The sequence below is a fragment of the Lissotriton helveticus genome, chromosome 12 (assembly GCF_964261635.1).
Source record: "Lissotriton helveticus chromosome 12, aLisHel1.1, whole genome shotgun sequence".
NCBI lineage: Eukaryota > Metazoa > Chordata > Amphibia > Caudata > Salamandridae > Lissotriton > Lissotriton helveticus.
In genome coordinates, this window is record NC_136073.1 from 917671238 (window position 1) to 917693018 (window position 21781).

The window sequence follows — 21781 nt, forward strand, 5'->3', positions numbered from 1 at the left end:
GAGGAAGGCCTGGGCAAGGTGGCAAGCAGCTTCGTTGGGGAGGTGCGGATAGAGTGTCTGCGCAGGAACTCAAAACCTGATGAGGGCGTGTGAAGAAATGATCCTTGCCCTGGAAGGAAACACAACAAGGAGCTAGATAGAGCATCGTGTAAGGGATGGCGGCCTGCCTTAGTTTCTGTTTAATAGGTATGACTTTTCTCCTCGCCTCTTGGACTGAGATGGTGAAATCAGAGTAATGGTCACCTCATTGCCATTAAATTGCAGAGGGCACTTTTCTCTCACCAGGTGCAGGGGGGTGTTGCAGTCTCTATAATTGAGGAGCCTGGCAAAAATCTGTCTCACAGGGGCTCCAGGGGGTGGATAGGCAAGCAGTGATGGTGGGTGCTCGACTATGAGTAATCTAGAGAAGGAGTCTGCGCGTAACAGACTGGTAAGGGGTCACTCAATATAGTCCTACATTTTGCCCATATTGGTAGATTCCGGCACTCCCAAGATGCACAGATTGTTGTGGTGAAATCTCACTTCCAGATCCTCATTTTTTGCCACAATGAGTTTCAGGACTTTTTTGCCAATGTCAAATAGTTGGTCATCACGGGACAATACTGGGTCTTCTACTGTGGAGAGAGGTTGTTCCACTTCTTTGAGGCGCCCATCTTGTATCTCTAGCTTGTGCTTTATGGAATCCATTTGACTACATATAGTGTTCATTTGGTGTCAATGGATGTTAAATTCAGCTGCATTGCCATCAGTAATGTTTTCATATCTATTGCATCAGCAGGTGCTTCCGATGGAGGAACGTTGAAGACAGGCTGGTCGTATCCGCCATTAGGTATAGAAGTGGAGCGACAAGGGTCTAAGAGCAAATTGGTCTGACAGCCGCCTGGCTTGCCTATGCTGCCAGGGAGCGACCTGGTCCTGCCTCACCAATGTCAATCCACACCAGGGGAGTGGGTGGTGGTGGGGAGGGAGGTCGATGGGGGGCTGGGGCTTAAGCAGACTCAGGCCTCACCAGTATCGGCCAAGGTCATGCAGTTGTTGCGTCAGTCAGCAGAGTCGAAAGCTTACAGCCCCGTAGACAATGGAGCATCCGCACTGATGAGGGCGGGGAACAGTTCTGCAGGCCCAGTCAGTGAGATGGAGAAGGCAGTATATGCAGGCTATATCATGGGGTGGCAATCCACCGGAGAAAGGTGACAACAGATAGCCCTTTTTGCAGTGCACTTGGAGGCAGCAGTGAGTCTTCGCAGTCTAGCATCAGGGTGTTGGTAGAAAAAGTACATGTGCTTATTTCAATTAGCAGTCGTGAAGACTATAATTACTGCCGGGGAAGCTCTGAGCAGTCTGAGAGCTCAGGGAGAGACCCGCAATGCTCATTCCTATGCGATGATGGAGCCTCTTTTAGAGTGGCCCGGACTGAACTTTAGTCAGGCAGGAGAGAGCAGGCATGGATCGCGTACGCACCAGCGATCTTCCCTGTGTCGATGACCCGTCAGGGCCCAGCGCATGTGGAACGGCGTGACCAGTCCTGTGGTCGCTTTAAGACCTTCTCTTGAGCACCGCTTCCTGAGAATCTCATGAAGCATCAGATGTCAGCACACCACACACATGGCCTCTACATGGTGCCGCGGCCCCTGCGTCCCAGACAGATGGCCCAAGACTCCAGGCAGCACTCTTCTCCCCTTGTGTGCTCCTTCAGGTAGCAAGTTTCCCTGATAGAGCTCGTCCCGCAGTCTCCCAGCTCCTGCCGCTCAGTGTCCATGTGGCAGCTAGACCGGCCTGACGTGGGTTCTGCACAGTCCCCAGCAGGCAGACTGGCCCGCCTGAGAAACACTATTGGAATAGGGGGAAACGCTCCTCCCCCATGGCACCACAACAGAGGAACACATTCCTTCATGAGCTGCGCTGGCCAGGTGTTCACCACAGCAGGGAGGAGACACAAGGCAACACCAGATCCTCAGGCGATCATCATGCAGACTTCGCTGCTCAGGGCGTTCTGTGCAATTATTGTAAAATATACAATAGAGCACTCGCCAATAGCTCACATGTAGGTCACAGCAGGTGTTGCGATCGTAGTCCGCTGTCTATTTAATCCCAGTAAGGCCAGATGAGGCAGGATAGGGGAGGATTGTGTCCCCAGACTGCCATAGCCTCACAGAAGTGCGGTCATCTTGGTCGCCGGCTGTCTGCAGACTCGAATGCGGTTATGTTATTCTATGGGAGAAACATACACTGCATAAAACCCAGGATTTGTAAAGCACGCACTAATGACGCCTAAGGGTCTCAAGGCGCTGGGGGCCGTCATGAAGATTAAGCAAGTTATTGCCCAGAGTCACATGATGCTGGGCTTTAGTTGCCACCGGGAATCAAACCGTGAGCCTCGTGCTCTGGAGTCAGCCGCCCTGGCTGCTGCACCACACCTCTCCCATAGGGGTACTTGCAATCGATTTACAGGGTTGTTCTTCTGGAGTTAAGGTAAGTAAGTAGGGACTAACATCCTTAGAACCACCAGCAGTTTCGCTTTACCTGCCCTGGTGTGCTCAGGTACAGAGGTGATGGCCGTAAGGGTAGCCTCGAATGCTACAGCTGAAGTCAACGAGAAAACCTGTAACAAGAAAAAGGTTGCAAGTGGGGGCCGGAGTACCTGTCCAGCAGAATTCAAAGGGGGGCTTGGATCTGGAGGGTCTCTGGAGCAAGGGTGCACTGTCGGTAGACTTGAACTCTGGATTTGGGGCTCCGGAGCAGAGGTATTTTGTCTGGCAGGTTACTTGCTTTGGAAGTTCTCACTTTTTAGGTCAACCTGGAGATGAGGACCAATCAGGACAGTAAAGGCCCCTCTAGACCATGGCCTCTCTGATGCCGACGTCCCACGTCAGTAGGTCTGTCTTGGTGGTGTTGGTGTCAGGGCTGGACATTGAACAAGCCTTGGCTGCAGCAAGGGCTCCAGTACCCTGGATATTGGTGAAGAGCGGCTCCTGGCGTCTCCAGAGTTGGTAGGCAGGTGGATTTGTCCTCCTGGAGCACGAAGACCTCCTTCTGAGATGCTGCTTCATTGGCGTACCCGGGGGTCAGCAGAACGGTGTACCGGGTCAATGCGTTCAGTGCCTACAGGGAGGCGGCTCCTCCACTTCAAGGGCGATGCTGCCTGGTTGGCGAATTGCTGGCAACCCTCTAAGACTCTGGGAAGATGCACAGCTGCAGGACAAGTGGGGCAATAGTCAGGACAAGAGCACGCAGGGTTTGGCACCAAGTCCACAGCTAGTCCACAGTTCTTGCTTCTGTGGCTCTTCTTTGTCCTTCTTTAGTCAGTCGATTCTGAATTCCTGGTGTCAAGGGCCACCTAAATACCAAATTTGGCGGTGTTAAAGGGAGTACTGATTTATGATCAAAATGCCATTTGATGACTCAGCATGGCTTCCAGAGACCCTTACAAATGTGTCCTTTGGCGATGCAGACTGAAGTCTGCTTGTTACTAGTGGAAACGATAAACTATTGAGAGTATGTTCTGGGAATGTCCACGGGTAGCTCATCTTCTGGCCGACGCTGATGCACTTTCCTTTTTAAATGTTTTTGAAGTATTGCTGCTCCAGGAAACATGGAGAGAGCAAGATACTCCATTGCTTAGTTTTAATGATGTAATACTCCAGTCACACGCACTAATAAACAAGGCTGAGCAAAGGGTGGTTTCTCAGTTTATATCGCAACTACGTTCAGAGTAAAAGTAGATGAAATCGATCTGCAGTTGGCATGGATACATGGTGTATTATTACAGTACAACTGTTATTTGATGATTATTTTAAATGTTTATTTAAGCACAAGGAAAAATCAGATGACTCAACTGTTTAACTTGTGGGATATTATTAGAACAATAGCATTCTGGTAGCAAACGGCCGGCTAGATTATCTCTGGAGACTTTAATTTACATGTGGTTGCGCTTAATTCTTTAGATGAGCCAAGTAATGGTATTGCTAAAATGTGCCGTGACAATCTGCAGCAGCTAGGGCTAACTATGTTAACTGAATCATCTTTGTAGAAATCAAGGGTAGTTCCATCTTTCAAAACAGTCCAAGCATGGTTCAATTTTTGATTGCACTTATGTTTCAGATAAACTGGGCTAAAAAAATGTTGCACATAAGGTGACTCCTAGTGTCAAATTTGATCATAATCCTGTTATTAACTGCATCTGCCATTAAGGTGCAATCCCAAAGCCAAAGTGCATCCAAATATTGTCCATTCTTCATATAATTTGAAACAGCTGGTATGCACTCATGAAGTTTGCTGAAGTTCTAATTAAAGACGGTGATCAAGGTTGGGTGGGAGTAGGATCAATGATGGATATGTGGAACAATATCACTTCCTCATTGTTTGGAACATTTGCAGCACAAAACCCAGCAAAAGCAAATCCATTACTACCCACTGCTAACAAATTGTATTCATCCAAGTTACTTAAAACAAAACAGTCACTTAATAGGTCTTGATGGGAGGTTTTTATCCACCAATATCAGCAAGCCTACTATGATTTTAAGGATAAACTGAGGTCATTAAGAAGGTCATGTGGCTGGCGTAATCACGTTATCGAACATGGCTATGGCACAGATTAATAAATGAGGGATTCCAAGTGCCCCAAGATAGGAGCAAACCTGGCAGATTAGTTTTGTATGTTTGAGGAATGCTGCGTGCTTATCGAAACTGAGACTCCATTATCGAAAACATTACGATCCTCAAAAAAATAACCAGTTAAGATTTTCAGCTCAGGTTATAATCTTTGTCTAATCTGTGGCAGTAATTATGTAGTTCCCAGGCCATGTCACTGTATTATCTTTCTCTCAATAACTGCTGCACAATTGTACATTACTTAAAATTGGCTACATAAGAATTCACACATTTGCAGAGGATCACTGACATAATATCGACGCCAAAAATATCGAGATACCAAAATATCGAGGTTAAAATATCGAGGGACAAAATATCGACTGGCAATCTTCAAGCAGGTAAGTACTAAAATATCGACTCCAAAATATCGACTTACAAAAATATAGACTGTCAAAATATCGATTTTTTTAAATGTCTTAAAATTAAGTTAAAAATAATATATATAAATATATTTAATATAAACTTAGAAATAATTATTAAATAAATGTAATATTAATAAATAATTAATATAAATCAAAAAATTATATCACCAACAATAATACATATATATATATATATAAAAACATATTATTAAATAAACATATTAATATAATCTATTTTAATTTAATTTAATTTCATTAAATTAATTTAATTTAAATTTAATTTTACTTTATTTTTACACTGTACCCCAAAAACCCAAAACTGACCCTGAACCCTAAAAATGCCCCTGAACCCTAAAAATGCGCCTTTACCCAAAAACTAAAAACTGACCCTGAACCCTAAAAATACCCCTTTACCCAAAAACTAAAAACTGACCCTGAACCCTAAAAATACCCCTTTACCCAAAAACTAAAAACTGACCCTGAACCCTAAAAATACCCCTTTACCCAAAAACTAAAAACTGACCCTGAACACTAAAAATACCCCTTTACCCAAAAACTAAAAACTGACCCTGAACACTAAAAATACCCCTTTACCCAAAAACTAAAAACTGACCCTGAACCCTAAAAATACCCCTTTACCCAAAAACTAAAAACTGACCCTGAACCCTAAAAATACCCCTTTACCCAAAAACTAAAAACTGACCCTGAACCCTAAAAATACCCCTTTACCCAAAAACTAAAAACTGACCCTGAACCCTAAAAATACCCTTTACCCAAAAACTAAAAACTGACCCTGAACCCTAAAAATACCCCTTTACTCAAAAACTAAAAACTGACCCTGAACCCTAAAAATACCCCTTTACCCAAAAACTAAAAACTGACCCTGAACCCTAAAAATACCCCTTTACCCAAAAACTAAAAACTGACCCTGAACCCTAAAAATACCCCTTTACCCAAAAACTAAAAACTGACCCTGAACCCTAAAAATACCCCTTTATCCAAAAACTAAAAACTGACCCTGAACCCTAAAAATACCCCTTTACCCAAAAACTAAAAACTGACCCTGAACCCTAAAAATACCCCTTTACCCAAAAACCCAAAACTTAAATTTAATTTCCAAAACCAATTACTTTTATTTACGAAGTAAATTTTATTTAATGGTCAATTATTAATTAATTAACTAATTTAATTAATTAACATATTTAATTAGTTATTAAATTACTCCCCACCCTATCCCCCTATAAACTCACAACCCACTACAGAAATAAATTTACTAATTATTATTTATTTATTCTTTAAATATTTATAATTACCAATTATATTTTAATTATTTACCAAATAATAATTAATTAACAATTATTATTAATTTACATATTTAATTAATTACATTTAAATTACTTCCCACCCTATTCCCCTATAAACCCACCACCCGCTACAGAAAATAATTTAATAAAATTAACATATTTATAAATTAATCAATTATAATTAATTACCAATTATATTTTAATTAATTACCAATTAATAATTATTTAACAATTAATTCTAAATAAATATCAATACATAAATTAACATATTTAATTAATTATAATTAAATTACTTCCCACCCTATTCCCCTATAAACCCACAACCCGCAACAGAATAATATTACACAAAAAATTAAACATATTATTAACTTACCTTAAATTCGATATTTTTGTAGTCTATATTATGTCTAGTCGATATTATGTCCATTCTATATTTTTGATTCGATATTATGTCCATTCTATTCGATGTAAAAAAAAATTAGTCAATATTTTTGTTGTCTATATTATGTCTAGTCGATATTATGTCCGTTCTATATTTTTTACTCGATATTCTGTCCAATCGAAATAAAAGACTCGATATTATGACTGCACACCATTTGCAGACAATGATGGAAACCTTTTTGGACTATTTGAATTAGAATACAATTTGGGATAATTTCTAACTGGGATAATGACTTGGCGTTAGGTAATACTTGGTAGTGTATATTGGTACTGTCGATTTGTGTTACTTTTTTATGCTCTATTTGGCATGGACCATTAAGATATAGTGAATTATACATATTCAAATGTATACTATTTCATTTTCCACTCTGTGTGTGTTTCACAACAGTTGTCTGTCACTCGAAGCAGACCTCATCTCCTGACAGACACGGACTGCATTAGTAGAGTGCAACTGAATCAGCCTTTAGCCCATGAGCTCTTCAACAGATGGAGAGTCGCACACACCGGCAGCCAAAACGTTTAATCACCAGAAGAAGCCCACGGACAGAACACTCTCGAGCCTACCCACCTACAACTGGAACCAAATCTCGCCCAAGAATGGTAAACACACACGTATCACTCCACTTCCTCTCAATACAAACAAGGTCACATGTTTGCAAAGTCAAGATATCAGCAGTCTTTATCAATCATGCATGACACCAACACCCTTCCCACACAGGTCACACTAGAAACACACTTTAAAAAATTCATAACTCAAGAGTAGCATGCTGCCCGACTGCAAACCGTGTCAGCTTGGCATCAGTATGAGGCGTGATATTAATGCAGTTCCAGTACAACACCATACAATATCTTTAGTGTTACGGAACCCAAGTAGGAAGCGTGGATGTGGCTGAGTGTCTGGCGGCCACGAAGCTCCAGTCATTTTCTTCTACTCTTTGGACCATTTCCATAAGAGAATTTAAGTGCCTGACAAAACCTCAAGTCTGTGTAAGTCAAAGATTCCTGGCAGATGCTGAAGAGTGATGGTGTAATGACAACTGTCTGAAAGCCCTGTGTATCAGAGGTTGCGACAGCGGATCTAGCGGGAGGATTCATCTATGGGGGTCATATTGAGTAGCATGAGGCAGGACTGTAGCTGATGCCCCCTCAAAACTTCTGGGTTGTGTTAGGGTGTTCACAGTGATGTTTGAGAGGTTACAAATGGCAGGATTGTTTTTTAAACAAACTTTTTGATTTTATGCGATGTCGCATGAAACTAAAGCATTAATAAAGTATATACATGGGCATTTCAGCAGGAGGCGTGTAAACAGGAGTATTACCATATCTTCGGGTTACATTCAGAAGATAGAATCCTCCAATGTGGGGTATTCACATCTTAGTATCCGCCTATTGTAATATCTAATTTACTAATTATCGATCAAGGACAAGCTAACACCAAACAATCCCAAACATACCACCCCTCCCTCCAGTCTGGCTCACCCCAACTCATATAACTCGGGCCCGGGATTTAGTCTTGTACGCCTGTATGGGCCGTGTTGGGGTCCTATATGAAGGAGCACATCCCATCTTGCAGGTCTCCTTGTCGGGTGTAAGGGAGGGGGAATCAATCTCAGCCTTGTGTTAGATGAGGGGCGTATGTTCTCAATTGTCTTAGAGTGCCTCCAGCATCAGATCCCATTCTACGGAAATCTGTATTTTTCTCAAACCCCGATATTCCTCCCTCCTGTTAACTGCAATTTCTGCTCTGCCCCAACAGACTGCCTCTCCATGCCAGGTGTGTATCGTTGGGGGAAGGGCCGATTTCCATCTCATAGTGATGGAACGCTTCACTAGAAGTAGAGCTAGGTCAGCAAATCTGAGCTGCACCTGTTGTGCCTTAGGACGGCGGTATAGCCCCAGTTTACAACCCACCACTGTGTCCCAACTAGAGATTCCTGTTATGTTTCCTATTATATGTGCAACCTGGGACCAGAACCCTCTAAGACATGGGCACGTGCAGAGCATATGCAGTAAGTCCTCGTCTTCTGCCTGACATCTTGGGCAGCATACCCTGCATCGGGGTACATTCCAATTTAGATGGTGCAGGGTGAGATAGATCTTGTGTAAAATCGTGTATTGTATTTGCTTAAAATTTGCGTTTCGGGACACCCTGTTAGGGTATTCCAGGAGAGAGGACCTGTCATTGTCCGTAAGGTCCCTACCCAAGTCACTGGTCCACTTCTCTCTAAGTATTATGAGGGAGCTCTCTGCGTGTATTCGGGGCCCCTGTATGGCCATCTTATGAGGTGGCGTCCTTCCCCCATCAGGTATACAGCATGTATCAGCTCGCGTGTCGGGGGTTCTTTACATATCTAACTACAGCTGCATGTATAATAAAGAGAGAGCGCGGAACCCCCTGCATCCGGGCAAAATCCTCGTGGTCCAAAAGTGACCCATCCACCAACAGTGCCCCCACTTTGGAGACCCCTCCTCTGTCCAACCAAACTCTGCCTAGTGACCAGTCCAGTGGTTGTGGCGATTCAGAGTAGTGGAGTATTAGGGGAGTCTCTGATTTGGGTATTGTAGTGTTTTTTTCCAGAACGTGATAGGTATTCACAGCAACAGTGGGGAATCACGGGGAATCTTACTCGGTGGAAATAGTTAGGTGTGTAGGGTACCCCGGTTCAAAGATTGTGCTGTGTAGCCCAGTTCGTGTAGGTTGCGCCCCACAAGCCAGTATGATAGCCATTGCAGTTGGCTTGAAAAGTAATAGGCGCAGAAATCAGTTCCCCCCAGTTCCCCTCTGTCCGTCCCCAGTTGCAGTTTGGCTAACCCAACTTCTCTGCGGCCCTTACACCAGATGAGATCTGATAAGAGTGAGTCCACTGTTTTGAAAAGGGAAGCAGGAATCAGTACTGGGAAATTTGTAAAGAAAGGGGAAGACGCAGGAGCACAACCATCTTGGAGATGGCTATTCTACCCATCACCGAGAGAGGCAGCGACACCCAAAAGGAAATCTAGGTGTGTAAGGACTTATCACCCATCATCAGGTTGCCCTCTAATAAGTCCACTGGGGTTCTATATATTTGGATACCCAGATATCGAAAGGTGCTCGAGGAAACTGGAAGAGAAAGCTGCCAAACTTAATGGTCTCTGGACGCACTCCTGGGTGAAAAAAAGAACACATGGGGCTTCTTCTCGTTTATGGTTAGGCCTGAAATGCATTCCAACTGTTTGAAAATACGCGGTATGGCTTCTAAGTCGCCCAATAGGACATTGGTGTATAGGATGAGATAGTCCGTGTATGCTGAAAGTACATGTGTTGTGTTGCTCACCCAGATCCCCACGCCCTCTGCATCTTAGTGAGGGGTTCAAGCACCAGCATGAACAGCAAAGGTGAGAGAGGGCAGCCCTGCCGTGTGCCTCTGAACACTGGGTAAGGCAGCTAGATATGGGCACCAGATCTTGCTCACGCTGTAGGAACCATGTAGAACGGCTTGACCCACCCCACATACCCAGGAGGGATGCCCGATTTGTCCAAAACCACCTTCATATAGTCCCAGTTAAGGGTATCAAAAGCTTGGCACAGATCAAGGGAAATGCACCCATCAAGTCATTAGGAGTGGTCTCCAAGACGTGATAGAGGCGTCTAGCATTGAGGGAGGTGCTACGGGCTGGGACAAAGCTACATTGGTCAATGTGGATAAGTTGTGGTAGGTAGGGGAGTAATCGACGGGCCAAGATTTTGCTTAGGATCTTATACTGTGTGTCTAAAAGCGACAGTGGGCGGTAGCCCGACATGGCTGTTGGGATCCTGCCTGGTTTTGGAAGGGAAGGGACCAAGGTTTGCATGGTAGTGGGAGGTATGCTACCAGTATCTAGGGCCGTTTGCTACAACTGCTCCAGGTGAGGGATTCATTTATCCGAAAAAGTGTCGTAGAACTCCGCCGGCAGGCCATCGAGGCCCGGGGCCTTGTTACGTGGGAGGTCTCGGGTGGCTTCCCTAATTTCAGTTTTGGTAATTGGGGCGATCAGGTCATCCTGACCTACCTTTGAGAGTTGGGGATAGTTTAGATCGCCCTGGAAACCTTCAATGGGCCCCCCTAATGCACCCCCAGAGGCCCGGTATAATGAGTTTAGATCGCCCTGGAAAACTTCAATGGGCCCCCCTAATGCACCCCCAGAGGCCCGGTATAATGAGTTTAGATCGCCCTGGAAACCTTCAATGAGCCCCTCTAATGCACCCCCAGAGGCCCTGTATAATGAGTTTAGATCGCCCTGGAAACCTTCAATGGGCCCCCCTAATGCACCCCCAGAGGCCCTGTATAATGAGTTTAGATCACCCTGGAAAACTTCAATGGGCCCCCCTAATGCACCCCAGAGGCCCGGTATAACGTCTCATTCTATTCGCAGAAGGCCGAGTTTGTATCCTATTGTGCGTTCGCTGTGGTGCCTTCTAATCGGAATATCTCTGGTATGGGTGTGCGAGGGTATCCCGCAGTAGCCGTGCAAGGAGCGCGCCTGATTTATCTGCCTCCACATGCTTAAGCTGGGTATAAGATTGATAATCCATTACTCAAAGGCTCTCAAGTAATTCAGCATGCTGTATGCATGCGTCTTGTAACGCCTCCTTTTTAGAGGGGTCGCTGACCGCATCCTGCGCAAGCATATCCAGGGTGTCCTGTACTGTCTTAAGATGGTTGTGTATCTCCTATCTGGCCTCCACTGTGGCGCCAATAGCAGTGCTCCTAATGACAGTTTTCAACACATTCCACTCCGAGGCATGAAGATGCCGAGTTGGCGCTCTCGCTAAAGTAATTAGTGATTGCAGAGGCCATAGTGGCTCGGAAGACAGCATCCTCCAACATTTGTGTCCATAACTGGTGTAGGAATTCTACCCCATTACAACGCAACCTCTAGAGGGTTATTATCAGAGAAAGTCTTCCCCAGGTATGTGGTGGGAGTCACTTGGGTTGCTATGGAGATGGAGAGGAATATTCTATCCAGTCTTGCGTGAAGATGGTGGGGCGGGGAGTAGAGGGAGTATTCCCAGCTGGTGGGTTTCTTAAGGTGCCAGACATCTCCCAATGACTGCTCCTTGGAGAGGGGGGAGGGGGGGGGGGGTGAGAGTGGTTCATCTGAACATCGAGGACTGTGTTATAGTCCCCTCCCAGCACCCATGGGTATCCCGCCCAATCCGCCAGTACTATGTTGAGGCTTGTTTAAAATTTGTCCTGATCATAATTCGGGCGTATATACTGCCTATGACTATGTATGTGCTGTCCAGCCTACCATGGATTATGACGCATCTGCCCTGTGCATCTGTGCGTTGTTCCAATGCCACGAAAGGAACCCCATGTCTGACCCATTTAGTTGCTCCCCTCGCAAAGGCGGAGTATGATGTGGTGAACACTTGGCCTTTCCACTTCTTGCAAAGCTTGGCCGCCTCGGAGTCGGTGAGGAGCGTTTCCTGTAATAGGGCAAACTGCGCCTTTCGTCTGTTTAGTTGAGCGTGTATCCTATGGCACTTGTGCACTGACCCCATCCCTCTGACATACCAGGTAACTATACTATACGTCCTAACGTGGACATGTGAATGTGTATTCGGCTCCTAGACCTACCCGAGCTCATGTGTAGGGTAATGTATATCGTGAGGTAGGGGGTAAACCAGAATCCCAAAAACCCATTTCAACACCCAATACTGGGTCCAGCCCAAAAACTATGCTGGCCCAACAAAATTCAGAACATTGTGAACATGACTTATAATTTCAGTTTGCATTCGCCATAGCGGTAGTGACTCCTACGTCTAACATAACACACTAGATTGTGTGCTACAATGTGGGTGACCGGACCATGGTTATATATAAAGGATACAGAGAAGCTGGGGGGACTTGCAGATGACTGCAGAGTGCAGCGTCTCTATCAGTTAGGTAGCTTCTGGCTCAACAGGGTGCCCCAGAAGGGGGCCCCCCATCAGCCCAAGAAGTCATTCGCAGTCTGTGGAGTAATAGAGGGAAACAAAGCTAGGCTATTTTCTGAGTCCGAGTGCATGGTAGTGTCCTCAGAAGAATCCGGTGAGGAAAGGGGGTCACAGTCTCTGAAGGCAGCAGCTGTAGCTATCGCCGACTCGCTGCCCCGCAAGGCCTGCTCTGGGGATGGGCTTTTCGTGTTGATTTTGTGAGTCGATCTGGTGCGGCGCGTTCTCCCCGCAGCCACCAGTGGTTCCTGGCTTGTGCCCTGCATCAATCTCTCTCATAAGTGCGGGGGAAATGTAGCCTCCAGCCAGTCCCCTGCGGCTTCCGGGCTCGCAAAGAAATTTGCTTTTTGCTCATGTATAAAACAGCAAGGCGTACTTGAGGTCCAGGGCTCTAAGTTTCTTTTTAGTCATTTGGTAAGAGGCCCTCTGACTTTGAACCAAGACCGTGTAGTCTGGGTATAGCGAGATTCTGTAATTTTCATATTGGATAGGGGGTTTCTCCCTGGCGACTTGGAGTAGGGTTTCCCGATCTTTATAGGTAAGTATGCGAGCTATCATGGGACGTGGAGGGGCACCTGCCACTGGCCTCCTTGTAGGGATTCTGTGGGCTCAGTCAACACAGAAAAGGTCAGACAATCCTTTAGGGGCCACATGTTCTCATAGCCATTGCTCCACAAATTGGGTGGCATTGGGGCCTTCTCAGCGCTACGGTAGACCTATTATTCAGACGTTATTGCTCCGTGCCCTGCCCTCAGCGTCTTCGACACGGTCCTGCAGATCTGACACATGGCGCTGCAGATGTGATATCTGCAATGCGGGATCTTTATGTTGCGGAAGCAGCTCTGTTAAGAGTGGCTTATTACTCTTCAATGTGGAGGTCAACTTGTCGTGGTCAGCCTTAAGAAGTGTAACATCGGTTGTCAAGGGGTCTATTTGTTGCTCTATTGTCTTCTGCAATTCCCTTACCGTTTGCAATATCAAGTCCAGTTTGTTCTGGGGCAGTCTCCATGTTGGTTGGTGGAATGCAGCTCATTGAAGGTGTTTGAGTGGTATTGTCCGTGTCCTCCTGTTGCGCTGTGCCTGGGGATGCCAGCTCAGGCACCCTACCCTTCGTGTGCTCGATAGTGCGTTGCCAATGGGGTCAATCACCACTCCAGTATGTCAGATCCCAGAAAGTATAGTGCCACCGGTCGAAGGAGCCCAGAAGACCTTGACCGTGACAGGTCATAGCGCACCAGAGGGCCACACCAGTGTCTCAGTCCCGGCCTCGATTATTTAGATTAGGGACCAACTCATGGGTGGTGAGATGCCGGCTGGGGTAGATGCCACACCGAGGGGGATCAGGCAGTTCTTCTCGATGTTTCCTTCTATGTAACTAGAGGGGGGTAGGCCACCTCTCAGTAGACAAGTCTTATGGTGCGTATGGATATGCCTTCAGTAGCCCAACATGTCAACTCGTGCGCCTGGTCGTCATGGCGTTGTACTGATGTAATCTACACTCAGGCCCAGGTCGCCCCCAACGGGGTGGGGCCGTCTCTCGTCAGTCCTGCCCTGGTACTCAGGCTCAGTAGCTAGTGAACCCTCTCCTCTAAGGCGTATCCTCGCAGTCAGTCAGACGGCTGTCTCCATTACAAGCGTTCCGCCCTTAGTGTAAATGACTAAGCAGTGGCCTCAGCCGCGCAGGCTGCCGTCGCTCATAGGCCCTCATAGTGCAGGCCAGTAGGTAGGAGAGGGCCTGCTCGTGGGCGCGACTCGCCTGGCGGTCAGCACCCCAGGGCGCGCGACTCAACGCAGGGCAGGTCAGCTTCAGTGTGTCTGCATCTCAGCAAGGCGCCCCCGAAATCCCGAAGGAGAACCACACCGCTCCCCTCTTCCGTCCTCCACCGCAGGCCCAGCAGCGGTTCCAACAAACGGTCTCTACCCCCACCAATTTCCGATGTAAGCAGGGAGGTCGCCTCAGTGCAACAGTTCACAGCCTCGACCTCCGGTGGGTTATCCAAAGCCGCCGCCAGCATTGGCGCCGCAGGCCACGGGGGATAAGGCAGTAGGCCGCACTCACCACAGGTGCCACAGAATGCGTCGCTGCAGCCCACAGGCGGTCATGCAGTCCAGCAGCACGGGTCCTCAGCTCCACTGCCAGACAACGTCGAGCCCCCCAGGGCAGCGGTCCGGAGACCAACAGCGCGCCCATTCCGGCCAACTCGTCAGGCCCAGGTTAGTGCGCCACTCCTCTCTCTGATGTTTTCACTGGGCTCCTAGTTTTTGTGGCTCCGTAAGGGTCTCACGTTGCACAATCAGTGCTGTTTCTGTTTGTATTAACGGCAGGGGGAGGATATAGCCATGTATGCCCCCCAGCCTTGCCGATATTCACCGAATGATTAGGTCCGGTCTCGGAGCTCCGTTATAGTGCAGCTGCCATGGTTGGTGATTAGCCACACCCTGTTACAAATAGCAGGATTATTGAGTTTGTGTGTCTTGTCTAATCACCAAGCAGGACACCATGGAGGTATCCGTTTCTGCAATCTTTTCACAGAATTTGGTCAAACCCACATACGGACCATTAAGCTAAGCACAGAAAAGACCTGGACCAGTCTTGCAGCCTCTGTGCAGCCCATATTATGACACCAGGTGGGCCGTTAAAAACATGCAGATCAAGTGAAGAAGCCACCAGGTAGGCTACTAAGAAAGAGCATGTTGCTCGCACTCTCTTGCATCAATTTTCAGTCTTTTCACTTCATGTTTTGCAGCTGGATGGTGCTTTGCCGTATCATTCCCCCTGCTGCGGATTTGACTTGAGCGTGAGGGCCTGTGAGCATCAGCAGTAGTGCTGCACAATACCCTTTCTTTGCTGTGATGTGAACTGTGTTTGATGGCCTTGGAGCTTCCATTGTAATACTGAGCCACGTTGTTCACGCCTGCCAAGGTGCAAACTGGTGCGTGAAGCCATCTGACCCTCAAGAACCAACATCCCCATCTATATCTCGGTGTGAAACTCCTGCAACCCACAGACTGAGCCCTGCAATGCCAAGTCCATGTGAAGATGCATCTGGCAGATCCAATGAGTTCCAGACTTCATAATGCAGCAACTTTTACTCTTCATTAGCGGAAAGAAGGAATCACTGGCTCGCATAACCAATGCACGAGTCACAGGATCCCAGTCAGTGGACAGTTAAACAATATGGGTTTGTTCCATCCTCTATGAAACCGAGAAAGATTGATCTGTGAGCTTTTGTGCTGCGCGCTTGTCTAAAACTTCCCTCACAAAACTGCATCCTTGTGACCAGTGTGCACAGCATCTCATGAACATAAACCTGACAATGGAAGAATCTTAATAGAGTATATAGAATTCATGCAAACGAACTGCCAAAAGTTACTACACATTTTCATTAATTAAATAAGGTATTTTCTCTTTTATAAAAGAGATAACACTTTCTGGACATTATATTTATTATAAGAGAGACGTACTGTAAATGAAATTAGACGGTCCAGCCCACACCACCCTCCAAACACTGACTGTTCAACTTTATTACCCACTGAAAAGACAAAACTTGAAAGGAGGTACTTTACAATTCATTGAGATTGCAGTACTATCTGGCTTCTGTCATTCCAGGAACTATTGCAGTATGTCACAGGATTGCCTAGATATTCTCTTGCTCCACAGGCCCCGCAGAACTGGCCCTCCGCCATGTTATAAGTGGTTCATAAGTCTGTGGCTAGGCGGCTCCCAAACGATATGTACTAGATCATGGCTCCTCCATGCTGTAACTTGTGATTGGCTCTGCTGACATCTCTCTCCATTCACTGTGAACACTTGATGCTTATACAAGAGATTACCTTTGGTTTGGCTCCGATATATTAGCAGCAAGAAATTCACATGAGGACAAGAAGAGGGTATCGGGGACATCAACAACCGCAGTACTCCACCTACCTACAGCACTTCGAGGATCCATCACAACGGCCTCACCTCCTGCTCCCTCCGCCCTTTACGTGGCCTTAGTGCACCATGCTGTTTGATATCCATATTCGATACAAGGAAATTACACTTTAAGAAAGAAATTCAAAACCTCTCAACTTTCAGCTGCAGTGATGCCACCTTCCAGTCTGGATCTGCCAGAATGTGCTTCAATGTGCAGTGCTTGCAGTAACGTCACTCCTGCTTGAACTGAGAGTCACGTCATTTGTATCTGGCTTTCATTAACACTATGGTGAGTTATGTTTCTATAGCGTCTGACACTATCAAGCTTCCACTTTAAAGTGCTGTAGGGAGAGCATGACTGAGTGAGGAATGACAAGAGAAAGGGGGAAATTAAGGAAGGGAAGTCATATAAATCAAGAGTTTAGTTCAAAGGGGAGAGGTGTGGAGCCGCGGCCAGGGTGACTGACTCCGGAATCTGGGGATCACGTTTCGATCCCCGGGGCCGGCGGCAGATTAGCCCAGCACCGAGTGACTCTGGGCAATAGCTTGCTTAATCTTCCCGAAGGCCCCCAGCGCCTAGAGACCCTTACGGGTGATTGTTCGTGCTTTACAAATGTGGATTATTATTATTATTATAAAGCACTGAGAGGGAACAACCGTTGGCCCTTTAACATGTATATGACATACATCACTGTCCCACTTAGGAATAGTAAGCGTTATATACATTTTGCAATAAAATGCAATACAATTGTCTTGTCTTTCAGCACTTAAACAAATGTATAGTATTTTAACAAGCAAATAACAATGCTTTCCACTAGGAATGGTAATAAAAACCTATTTTGGCATTGCACAGAATTGATGGTAGAGAGGCTGGCACTCAAAGGACTGGAAAATAAGGTCAAAGACAGACCCCAAATCCTGTCTTCACATCATCCTGGGTCAGCCAAGTTCTGTCTCTAGGGCAGGTGGGGATGAGGTGCTTGTAAACCTACACTTGTTCTGCATCGCACAAAATCAGAGTGGTCCTTTCTTAAACAGGTGAGAACTGTGCTTTGTATCTTAATAAACACTATAGCATTCATTGCTTACCTGTGACTGAGCTTTCCAGCAGCCATCCTTCTGCACAGTTCTGGGGATCACTAGGCAACGGATCGTTTTCATCAGGTCTTAACATTATCTGTCTGGTTAAATCCTGTGGTGTTTTCTTAGTGGTTTCTTCCTGATTTTCAGTTCGGACATATAGTGAAGAGTGCTGATAATCCCTGGGAAACGGATCTTCGCCTTTTTCAATATTTGCAAGGAGACTCGAAACCTGGGAAGACACATCAGTGCAGTCGTTGCTTTTCTCAGCAGCTGTCTCTCCCCCGTCTTCATCCCTAAGCCAGCCCGTGGAGCTCGGAGTGCTTAAGTCAGATGTGGGATCCTCTACTTCAACCTTCACTATGTCAAAGCTGTCATCGCAATAGCTGGCAGAGTGCTCCTCCTCATTGCTGCCCGTCTCAGAGTCCATAAGACCATCAAAATCCACAGTTGAAGGTTTCTCTTCTTTAAAACTTTTCTCCTGCTCCGTACGGTTTTCACGCTCCCTGGCAGAAAGGTCCTTCAATCTGTTACCATCCGTAATATCCTGGACGACTCCGCAATCTTTGATAGATTGCTTCTTGCCTTCTTCAGTTTTCACAATGTGGTTAGAATCCTGCTGAAGGTGGGAAGATGATGACTTCTCAGCTTCCATCTTCTGAGGCTCAGTGGAGTTCTTGGATTTTTCCTTAGCTGGCTCAACCCAGACTATGGCGTGCCGAGCACCTTCCACTTCAAGCTCCATGATAACATCACTCTGTTTGGCAGAAGGTTTAGCCCCTTTGCGACTCCTTACACAATTCTCTGGGTCAATGCAATCCTGGGCTGATGGTTTCTCCGCTTTGATACTCTTCACCTTGTCCACAGTGTGTTCACGATCACTGGCAGAAGGGCGCTCCCCTTTGTTGTCCTCCACAGGGTCCATGGCCGAACTTTCCTCCTCTTTAACCCTCTTCACCTTCTTATTAGGGCCTTCACACAGCTGAGCTTTTTTCCTGGGTGAACACTTCTTTCCATCTTTGATCTGTGCACCCCTCCTATTTCCTCTAACTGGTCCCAGGTACATCTTCACTGATGTAATCTGTAACAATAGTTATATTTGAGGTTAAAAATGCTCAATGTGTAGAAATAGAGAGAAGAGCAAGACAGAGAGAAAGAGAGAGATGAAAGAGAAAACAGAGGCTGCATGGGAACGAGGAGGAAGACAATTTAATAATATACGGGAAGAGAATGTAATAATATACGGCATCCCATATTCAACCTACTGGTTAGTGTGGCCACTGACTTCTCTTTACATTGGACCCAATGGTTCAGATGCCATGTAGTCGTTAACTGCTCTCGTATGGAAGAAAAACAGCACCACACAAGTACAGTATCTGGGACTGGCTCTGCATGTGTGACCGGTTGCCGTTTTCCTGTTAGGTCTCGTCAGTTAACAAAAGCAGTAGAACAGCAGCGGAAGTATGAGCAGAGACGCCTGGAAAACTCGATGTGCACTGGCAAAACTAGTAACGTAGAATTTGTTAGGGTCCCTGCATGCGACGGGGCATCTGCAGAGCTGTATAGTGGTAACTTAAAAATCTCTTACACGCTTGAAATGAATCGACAAAGCTGCTTGTCGGTACTCCAATTCAAAGCAAAATACACAATGTGCTGACGCACCGTGTTCAGTTTACTATTCACTGAAAAGCATACCTGAAAACATATCTCAACTTACTCAGTTTTGGCAGTTTCTTCACTTTTATTAACTTCAAAGAAGATAGATCCAGTTCAGGAGTAGGAAATGCGTTCCTTATGAAAACAGTCATGTACCGCCATCCATATTGGACATTAAAAGCATAACCAACACGTTTTGCAGCCTTCACCTGCTTCATGAAGGCTCATTGTATAGGTTTCTGATTTATCTTGGTATTCTGCCCTATTTATAAAATCCATCACTTCTAAATAGTGCAGGGTTAATATGTGCATTAAGCACATGGTACAAGGTAGGATGAGTGATGTTAATCAAATTGTTTTATCAGTTTTTATTGTATTTTCAAGTATACTTGTTTCAAGTTACAATTCACACATACTACAAATAACAAATGGGGGGAGAGAGAGAGAGAAAGAGGTGGATTCGTTCTCCCTGGTACTATAAATGAACGGTAAACAGTCAAACTATTGAGTAAAAAATATCGAATGAACATAATATCGAGTTTAAAATATAGAATGGACAAAATATCGAATGGACAGAATATAGACATCAAAAATATCGTTTTTAAGGTTAGTAATGTAATATCGAAAGTTAAAAATATAGAAAGTTAAAATATCAAAGTATATAATATAGGTTATTAAAATTATCGAATTTTTAATAATATCGAATTTTTTATAGTGTTTTTATGTTATTATATGTGTGAAAAGTGTGTATTTATGTTATAATTTATTTTAATAAATGAATTTTGTTTTTTTAATTTTTGCGTAATTTAATTCTGTAGCGGGTTGTGGGTTTATAGGGGAATAGGGTGGGAAGTAATTTAATTATAATTAATTAAATATGTAAAATTATTTATTGTTATTTATTTAGAATTAATTTTTAATTAATTTTTATGGGTAATTAATTAAATGTTAATTGCCAATTAATTTTATTTAATTGATTAATTGCTAATTATGTTAATTTTACTAATTTATTTTCTGTAGCGGGTTGTGGGTTTATAGGGGAATAGGGTGGGAAGTAATTTATTTATAATTAATTAAATAATTCAATTTATTTAATTTGAATTAATTGTTAATTAATTTTTAATTGTTAATTAATTAATTGTTAATTTGTAAATAATTTGTAGTAATAGGTAACTAATTGTAATAATTAATTTTAATTTGTAATTGTAATTGATTCATTATTATATTATATTAAATTGGTAATTACTTTTAATTATTTTTTATTGATATTAATTTATATATTTTTTAAATAATATATGAAGTATTTACTTTCCCTACTGTTGCACTCTCTGGAGTGGGAATAGTAATTTTTACCCCTACGCTATCCAACGCTTTCCCTACTGTGGCACTCTTTGGAGTGGGAATAGTAATTTTAACCCCTACGCTATCCAATGCTTTCACTACTGTTGCACTCTTTGGAGTGGGAATAGTAATTTTAACCCCTACGCTATCCAACGCTTTCCCTACTGTTGCACACTCTGGAGTGGGTATAGTAATTTTTACCTCTACGGTATCCAATGCTTTCCCTACTGTTGCACTCACTGGAGTGGGAATAGTAATTTTTACCCCTACGTTATCCAACGCTTTCCCAACTGTTGCACCCACTGGAGTGGGAATAGTAATTTTTACCTCTACGCTATCCAACGCTTTCCCTACTGTTGCAATCTTTGGAGTGGGAATAGTAATTTTAACCGCTATGCTATCCAACGCTTTCCCTACTGTTACACTCTTTGGAGTGGGAATAGTAATTTTTACCCCTACGCTTTCCAACGCTTTCCCTACTGTTGCACTCTTTGGAGTTGGAATAGTAATTTTTACCCCTACGCTATCCAACGCTTTCCCTACTGCTGAACTCTTTGGAGTCGGAATAGTAATTTTTACCGCTACGCTATCCAACGCTTTTCCTACTGTTGCACTCATTGGAGTGGGAATAGTAATTTTAACACTCTTGCTATGCTACGGTAATAATATTGTATATTTTTTTACTAATATTATGTTAATATATATATGTTTCAACATATAAAATTGTATTCTTTTTTTTATAACTTAAATTAATTATTTAATAATTTGAAGGTTATTTAAGTATTTTTAAGTGTATTTTAGTTATTTATTTGTTATATTTTTTTAATTTTACATTAATTTTAATAAATTCGATATTTTTACAGAGTACATATTTTTAAATGATATTTTTAATTCGATATTTTTGTACTTACCTGTTTGTAGATAGAACTTCGATATTTTTGTAATCGATATTTTGGAGTCGATATTTTAAATGCCTATATTTCTTGTAGTCGATATTATGTCAGTGATCCAAATAAGCAATAGGAATCCGCCTAAGTGGGTGATGTGTTCCCTACTATGGTGGGGAGCACATAGT

General features: G+C 44.4%; 1 protein-coding gene across 1 annotated transcript in view; it reads right to left on the minus strand.

Moving 5' to 3' along the window:
• Positions 1-21781, minus strand: part of LOC144799855 (uncharacterized) — a 41449-nt gene that overhangs the window by 18820 nt on the left and 848 nt on the right. Inside the window, exon 2 of the mRNA XM_078671437.1 lies at positions 17719-18790. Within this exon, the coding sequence (XP_078527563.1) occupies positions 17719-18790 (1072 nt within the window). The remainder of the gene's footprint in view (positions 1-17718; positions 18791-21781) is intronic.